At 38.0% G+C, this 8,761-nt stretch overlaps 1 protein-coding gene across 2 annotated transcripts in view; it reads left to right on the forward strand.

The window, feature by feature from the left end:
- LOC109533550 (FERM and PDZ domain-containing protein 4) overlaps positions 1-6,209 on the forward strand; it is a 23,741-nt gene extending 17,532 nt beyond the window's left edge. The window contains exons 8-14 of one of the 2 annotated variants that reach the window (XM_019898890.2): positions 2,042-2,336; positions 2,726-3,262; positions 3,315-3,909; positions 3,967-4,310; positions 4,685-4,979; positions 5,039-5,286; positions 5,640-6,209. In XM_019898890.2, the coding sequence (XP_019754449.2) occupies positions 2,042-2,336; positions 2,726-3,262; positions 3,315-3,909; positions 3,967-4,310; positions 4,685-4,979; positions 5,039-5,286; positions 5,640-6,005 (2,680 nt within the window). In that variant the 3' untranslated portion in view covers positions 6,006-6,209. The remainder of the gene's footprint in view (positions 1-2,041; positions 2,337-2,725; positions 3,263-3,314; positions 3,910-3,966; positions 4,311-4,684; positions 4,980-5,038; positions 5,287-5,639) is intronic. The other variant, XM_048668219.1, reaches the window with a different exon arrangement.
- Positions 6,210-8,761: the final 2,552 nt, after the last annotated feature.

The raw sequence follows: 8,761 nt of genomic DNA on the forward strand, positions 1-8,761 counted from the left end.
TAGACTATCTATTAATTGCATAACAAATAGTTCGTTCATACAAGAGTCATTGCAACAACGAAATTATTGCTTACCACTAAATAATTCTAGAGTTATTAATCTTATTTATAAGTTTTATAAAACTATAAAAACTGAAACTATAAATTAATTAAATTGTATGAAGAATAAAGGGCAAACATTTTCTATATCTATAGTTGATTGGCCTAGTAAAGGAAATCGAAGATATTTAAATATTAGCGTACACAACTTGAAAAAGACTTTGATTTAGGATTAGCTCCGATATCAAGTACTTGCAATGCTAAAACAATGTTAAAACTGGTTTCTGAGAAACTAAAAACTTAATCTTGATTTATCAACTGATAAAGTTGCATCAGCAAATGATGGTGCTGCTGTTATGAAAAAATATGGCCACATATCACCAGCAATTAATCAACTGTGTTATTCACATACCATACAGATACACTACATCAGTTACTGATATAGTGTATATAATAAAAATAAAAGTCCATCGGAAACAGATTTAAATATTGCAAGTGAAGACTCTGATAATGACTTTGAATAATTAGATTCTCTTGACATAAACAATTATAAATTACCTGTTCCTGAATTATTGGATGATTATAAAAATATTATTTGTAAAGTAAGGAAAATTTGCAGGTCGTTTAGAAAATCCCCTGTCAAAAATAGCAATCTTCAGAATCACGTGAAACGGAAATACGAGAAAGAATACAATCTTATTCTTGACTGTAAAACAAGATGGAATAGTTTAGAGGCCATGTTAGAAAAATTTGTACAGCTAAAAGAATGTGTTGCTTTAACTCTGAATGACCTTATGCTTCTCATATGTAGAATGAAGATGAATAAGAATATTACAATACAATAAGTTGTAGAACTCGTTAAAGTTTTAGGTCCGATAAAATTAGTAGCCGAAGCTTTAGCTAGACAAGACGCAAATGTTTTTAACAAGTGAAGGTATATTTGAATTTTTGCTGGGTGAAGTACAAAATTTGAAATCCGAAATTATTACACGCTGTAAAGGCACGGATTGAAGAATTATTTACAAAATTCTCAAACTGTTTTAACGAAATCTTCTAATGAATTCCTTCCATTAGCAACGAAAAGTGACATTATTAAGTTAACCGGACAAATATTATCAATATTCTACAAAGATTACTGTACAGGGGAAGAATGTGATATTCAAAAATGTGATGAAAGCGATATTCAAGAGCCAGACAATGTTTTATTGGAAAATGCTCTGAAAGAGGCAATTAATAAGTATTTAAAGGAACCGGAAGAAGTGACTTATTTACTCTTGTCTTTCGGCTTTGATTATAATTTACATTATATAATACACCGTTATATATTTTCTAATAAGTATCCGTATTTTCTAATAAGTTTTTAATAAGTATCCGTCTGTATCCAATAACATTGTTTAAAAAAAATAATATGGTTATTATAAAAATATGAAAATATATTGTTTTTATTTATTCGAACTCTTTGCTGAATAACTCGTTTCACTCTTATAAAAATATTTACATCTTTATATGTGAAAATTATGCATAAACAACGAATAATTGTTTTTAAAGTTATTTAATCCTGGTCAACTATTATTTCCTTGTTCTACTAAATTATATTAAAAAAATTTTACCATCAATAAAATTGAACAGTAAATAATTTCAGTCAAAAACTGCTTTTAATCACTCTAAATTTTTTTATGAAAATTCTAAACCGGTTAAAACCGGTTTTCTGAAAAAATTACTATTCGAAAACCGGTTTTCTAAAATATCGATTTTTGTATAAACCCTAGTTGCAAACTAATAAAGTTTGCAAAAATTCTTTTTTTAGGTGTTAAAATAAAGTTTCGAAAAAGTGGTAAAATTAAAAGCCGCATTCAAAGTGTGGCGCGGTGAGACTTCATACCTCATTGGCGCACAGTGCGGCAACAACACAAAATCGCTCAAACTCAACATAGTGTTTCGCATGCCTAATTATAAGGACTTTTTGCAATAAGAACATTGATTTCGATTCGGTAAACTTTTAGAAAGGAGTTTGGATTGGAGCGGTTTATTCCGGCCTCTATCTTGGACAATTTAAAGCGGAAAGAAATCAGGAAGCTGCTGGGCCACTTCCTGAAGCTGCACTCGACTATGACGGGGTCGGGGAAGCAGCTGACCTCGCTGCAAGTGAAGCTGCACTATCTGGACATAGCTAGTCAGCTGCCCAGCTTTGGGGCGAAGTGTTTTAGTGCCGGCCCCAAAGGCGACCTAATGGAGAAAGTCATTCTGGTCAGCCCGAAGTTTGGGATTAGCCAGATTATGGGACACCGAAACTCTGTGGTAAGCTTTCAGTCAAGGGAAGATTTTTTAAAGTTATTTAGATTTTAAAGTGCGAAACCGTTTACTTGCCACTGTTTCAAACTTAGCAAGTAAACTACTTAGTCCCCGTTTTTTTGGACTCAATTTAATTAAACGTGGCTCAAGCTCGAAATATCCTTTACCTCGCAAGGACAAAAGACATTTCAGAGCATTCAGGCTTTCCCCTGAAACAACCGGTCTCTTTGTGCCTCCTCTGGAGTGAACGTGCATGAAAATCGATTCTCCGTAGTGGCGCGTTTATTTCCGTCTCTTTGAGGAACCTGGAAGCACTTGGCTGATTGAATTGTTCCACTGCGGAACAATGAACAATCACATCAATTTCTTTTGGCGTAGCGTTGATTTAATTCAAGTTTCAGCCCGTTCCGTTGGCAAACTTGGAGGAGATGAAGAAAATTGAAGTGAAAACCGAAGACGAGGTCACACAAATCGTCCTAATCACTTTGCACAGCGATAAAATCCTGGAAGTGTCTTTGGACGAGAAGGACGCGATGGAACTCGTCCTGGTCCTCAAAGGCTACTTCAGACTGATCACCAATCAGGAGCTGCCAGTGGATCAAGAAAAAGTCCAGGAACCAGACGAAGATCTCGCTCCGTCTTACTTGGCACAGCACAAAGTGATCCCAGAAAAGTGGAGCTACCTGGAACAAATGTCCATTAAAAGTGCCACTTTCACAGTTCTGCCAACCTATCAAGGGGTGAGCAGGAAGACCAACGGCCTCTATAATACAGTGGGGCGCCACTCCAAACCCCCCTTGCTCATCTATGATGTGGATGGGAACATGAACAACTCCATATCGAACCGAAACCATCGCTATTTGGGAAACGCTGACTTTGGATTACAGGGTTTAGGCGATCGGAGTGAGGTTTCAAGAGAGATCAGCGCTGAGGTGAGTGAACTCAATTTAATAATCGATTACCATCTGAAACATTTTTTTATAGACCGACAAGTTCTTTGAAGCATTCTACCCATCGCAGCCTCTGGAGCACGATCCCCACAACATCAACATTCTCTCCTTAACATCTGAGTGGCAGGAAACCAGTGTGGACTTCGACAGCGACTCGGAAGAAGGTGGAAAGCTGAAGCACAGCGACTCGCTGATCCTATTGAACAAGATCCACAAGGAGGAGAACAAGCCGTTTAACAGCGGCACCTCCGAGCTTCTGAAGCAGTTGCAGTCGGAGAGCGACAACGATTCACTCTACACGCCGCACGATTCTCCCAAGTTAAAAAAGGAGGAAAGCGCGATGAATTTTCGCAGTCAGAACATGAGCTTTGGGCTGCGCTCACCAAATACCCTGGACAATCACAACGAGGAGTTCCAGGAGTATTTGCAAAGGATTTGCGACTTGGAGAACACCGAGTCAAGCATTCTGAACTCCATCAATGGCATGTTTGTGTTTGATCCTGATATTATTGATCTTACCTTCATTCCTCCACCGCTTACACCCGATGAACTAGACTCTGCTCTGCCAACCTCCATCAGCGTTCCTCCCAAGTCTTTTGCTGATTCTATGGAACGTCTGGATATTCTGGGTGAGCAGCGAATAAGAGAGACAACCAGGGAAGCAAAGAATGGCATCTGTTTTGCAGATTTGAATGAAAACCAGGATTTGGAGGACTTTTTGGCTAGAGTGAGCGTGCCGCCACCTATCCAGAAAGTTACACCCGCCATGGAACTAACTCCAGAGGAAATAATGGCGTACATTATTCCGCCACCCCCAGAAAGGCTCAGCTTTGAGGAAGCCGACGAGGTGAAACCGGAGGGTGAATCGACAGCTGAAGACAAGTTTCCCGGGTTGGTGAAGAACAAATCAACTCTCCATGATGTTTTGATGAATAAAGAGGGGAATCAAGCTGAGGATGGGGACGGGAAGGCTTTGAGGCCTCTACCACGGAGAAGCTTTGATGAGAAACCGCCAGACCGACCGCCCAAAGTGAGCACTTAACTAATATTATTTTGCTTGGAGAAGGGCTTTTCAATGCAAACATCACATACCAAGTTTAGGACCAAAAACGTTTTGCATTTATTTTTAATAAGGTGTTTTTATGGTTTCTCGTTGCTTCACTGTGAAGTGTGAACACATTAGTTAATCAAGTCCATAAAATTAAATATATTGGAATAAAACATGACAACAAATTAAGGTCTTAATTAGAGTAGGAGAAGAAACACGATTGCTGTAAGTGAAAGAACCGACGGAGGCGTGTCCTGGAGTGTCTTGCTTGTGTTCCTCTTTCTAATACGCCAACCAGAAAATTCGCATTTTTTCGCTCATTAGTCTTCAGTTGTTCATCTTTCGATTTCCTCCAGGAGCGCAAATACTCATTTACGGCTACAGCAGAATCGCCAATCGCCTCATCCATAAAAGACCAACCAGTGCCAGAACTGCCACCTCGTAGTCAAGCACCCGGGCATCCAACCTCTCGTCCTAGCCTACCGCCCAAGAAGCCCTCGTTACCACAACTGCCTCTCACTTCCCCCTTTGGTAACGGCTGTAAGCCGATGGAGTTTCAAAGAAGAAACTCGTCCAATACCACACCGGTTGAAGCGAGAACGCTTAGTAGCGCAGAAGCGGCAGTTTCAACCCCAATTTCAGCTTACGGAGGCAAGTTTGCCATCTGGGTGCCTCCCTTTGATCTACTGAAACTGTTCAATGTTGCTCAGGTAAAAGACCTCCGATCTCCGCGCTGACCATCTACAAGGACTCGAATTGGCCATCGCAGCCCGCTCCCGATCAAAAGGCCGTTTCCAACGGCAAAACTCCGACTGATTGCACCCCGGAATTGAAACAAGTCCTATCCAAAACTGAACTGGTGCTCAAAGAACTGTTGAGCCATTTGAAACAAGCTTCCATTAAGTGCCTTGGCCGACTCCCTAATGGCGATACGTCCCTGATGGAAAAACAAATGCAGGCAAGTGTAGAAGTTACGGAAATCATCAGCTGATGTAATCCCAATCTGGTGTCCGGTTCTAATCTTCCTTAACAAGAGTAGCTTCCTCTTGTCCTCATTTTGAGGTTGGCAAAAAAAATACTTTTGCAAGAGCGCTTTAAGACTCTTGCAAAGGGTAATTGGGTATTGAACTGGTCTTTTCGTTAACAAGAACAAGACCAAATCCAAGCACACATAACTCTTGGTCTTGGTCTTGTTTTACTCATTTGGTTTGCGAGTGTAAACCCAGCCCAGGAAACCCCATACAGCCTCTAGCCAAGGAAGTAGTAAAGCTTCCACTGCCTACTACAAATAATCAATGCGTGTTTTTGCAGAAAACGCGAGAAGAACTGACGAATCAATCGCTGCAGCTGGTAACGTCGAGTAAACTGCTCGTGATTGCAATGTCGGAACCATCGCTGCCCGAGCTGCTGGAAAATCTGACCATGTGCTTGACCACATTGAAAAGGCTGACCGAACTGTGCCAGGACCTGGTGGCCAGCACCACTACGGCCCCGTTGCAGAGCCGGAACCTGATCATGAACGTGTACGAACTGGTGGAGGCGTTCCGCGTGTTCTCCACCTCCAACATTGACCGGAGCTCGACAAAGACTGTCCAAGAACACTTAGCGCTACACGCTGAGACTTTAGCCAATATTTTATCGACGTTGTTGAAGCATCTAAGGGTTTTTCCCTCGTAATACTCCACTAGTTTAATGAATGGGCAGATGTACTTAAACAATTGTTTTCCAAAGATGTAAAGATGTTAACCTGTTTTCAAGTATTACCAGCTGGACGGTGTTTGCTTTGTGGCGGACTTTTCTCAAAACGTTTCGCCTCTTTAAGGTGAGCCAAAGAGCTTTCTCCGTCCGGCTGCCTATATGGGAATAAAATATATATGAGAAGATTTGTGGTCTTATTCAAGTATTGGAAGCTTTTTTCTCGCGCGGAGAGAATTTCTACTTGAACATTGATTAACGGCTCTTCATTTTGGGAACTAATTTGAAATTGGAAGGTTAGGCCAGGGTAACTCAGTGAATTTTTATGAGTTGACGCAGGGCTGCGCCAACCCAACGTACCGGCGCAATAACTCCGTTCCGTTGCTGAGAAAATGTTGACGTATTTTTTTTACATGTTTTTGATTTATTTTAAGGGTAATTTATTAATAACATTCTTTAAATTTCTTAAAAATTTCAGAATTTTCCAGTTTTAGCCAAGTTACTCTAAATGCTCAATTTTCTAAAATTTCACTTAAAAATGCAGAAAATATTAAGGTATTTTCCGCAAAAAATTATGAAATATTTTTCGAATCCTTCGTCACTTTGTAAAAAGTTTTCAAATCTTTTTCCAGCTTCGAAATTGGTACCAAAATCAAATAATTTCTTGTCAAAAAACAAAAAGAATAAGCGAAAGTTTATAACAGATTATTAGGAAAAATGATCACCTTCATTCCTCTGAAGACTGTAGAAGTTTTTAATCGAAAACGCAAAAAACATTATTTTTAACGATTTTTTTTCTTGAAAATCATGGGGTTTCTTCAGCTAAAAATGACAAAATTAGTTCTGCTAACAAATTCGCCTCATTCATCGGTTTGCAGAGAACTATAGAAATCCCGTTTCAACTTGGTTTTCAGCCCTAGATGACTTTTTTAGTTCTTTGAACAAAGTAGTAAAACGGTACTAAGAAAAAATGTTGAAAAAGCGGGAAAGTAGGCACTGAAGATGTGGGTTTGAAAAATATATTCATTTGATAAATATTAAATATTAACTGAAGCAGAAACTAAAGCGAATAATGTCAAAGCAAATTTTCTTATGGTAGCAAAATTTGAAACTTTGACACTAATTTTCGAGCCAATTGCAAACATTTTCTGGAATTTCCCTTTTTCTTACAAATCGCAACGAAGAGCTAATTAAGTATACAGATTTGATCAAAAGAAGTTATCACAAAATGAGGAACAATGTTAAATAGGTATTTATGCTCATATTTGGCGAATAATCGAATTTACAGAAAATCAATGGGGCATTGGCACCAGCTGAAATTTGGCCCAATAAAATGGATTCCTCTTGAAGTGACCAAAGGGTAACAATTGTGTCAGCTCCAGTTTTGTAGCTCCAATTTTTTAAGCACAGATATGCACTGTTTGGGTCGCATTTCTGACTTAGTATCAGCTTCAAAGTTTCTAGAAAATGACAAATGGCGTGATCTACAAAGGCGATGTCCAGATGCGTTCAAAACTTCCAAATTCGATCGGCTCCAGATTCGGATCTGAGAGTTAAAAAAATTAACCTGTATTTTTTGGGCCCAATTTTCGACTAACTGAAAGTTCCAAAGTTTCTAAAAACCCAAGGAGTTATTAGAATCAAGCGCAATTTCACGCACTTTTCAAGAAAGGCTTCGGCTCTAGGCCTTTGGAAGTTTAAAGTTTTCTGGTCTCCAGTTTAGGACTAATTATTTTTTAAGTTAAGGACATGCACTTTTGCCCCCATATTTCTCCCTAATTGAAAGTTCAAATCATGTGAAATTTGTTACACTTAAGAAGAGTTTGTTAACAAGTGAGAAACATGTATTTTTAAAATGAAGAAATTATTTAATATTTTAGTCATTCTAGAAGGGTTTTTTGCACTGTTTTGGTCGCATTTCTGACTTAATATCAGCATTAAAGTTTCTAGAAAATTACTGCGTGATCTACAAAGGTGATTTCCAGATGCGTTCAAAATCCGAAAATTTGATCGGCTCCAGATTCGGCACTGAGATTTAAAAAAATGAACCTGCACTTTTTGGGCAAAGTTTGTTGCATAGTGGGTTTTCGGCTTTTTAAAGTTTTCTGGTCTCTAGCTTAGGACTAATAATTTTTTAAGTTCGGACATGCACTTTTGCCCCCATATTTTTCCCAAACTGAAAGTTTAAATCAGGTGAAATTTGTTACACTTTACAAGAGTTTGTTAATTAGTGAGAAACATGTATTTTTCAAATGAATAAATTATTTAAGATTTTATTAATTCTTAAAACGTTTTTTGTTGTATTTTTATGTGCGACCCATTCTTTCGTTTATTTCATTGGACAATTTTGTACATTTCTATAGCACAATCAGTGTGAGCGATTATTTCGCTTTATATTGTGGATATTAGTTAATTAATTTTTATAAGTTACGCTTGAAATTGACTTTATTAAGTGTTTGTTAATCCCCGAAAAACTTGAGCTTTTTTGAAATGTATGTTTTTTATGTTTTAGTAGTTGTAAAACCTTTTTGTTTTTTGTTTTTTTATGTGCCACGGAGAGTTTAATTGATTTAATGCCATAATTCCGTATTTTTTATATTACAATCTACTAATATATTTAGGTCAATCTCAAGATTTATATTTTGCTACTTAATTAATTCGCATTCAATTTCTCTTTGTATTGTCCGCATCAAGTGAGAAACATTTTTTTGAGGAAACAGACTAGAAATATTCTATTA

Source organism: Dendroctonus ponderosae, unplaced genomic scaffold (genome assembly GCF_020466585.1).
Source record: "Dendroctonus ponderosae isolate FM_Combo_2020 unplaced genomic scaffold, Dpon_F_20191213v2 Dpon_F_20191213_1, whole genome shotgun sequence".
In the NCBI taxonomy this organism is placed as follows: Eukaryota; Metazoa; Arthropoda; class Insecta; order Coleoptera; family Curculionidae; genus Dendroctonus; species Dendroctonus ponderosae.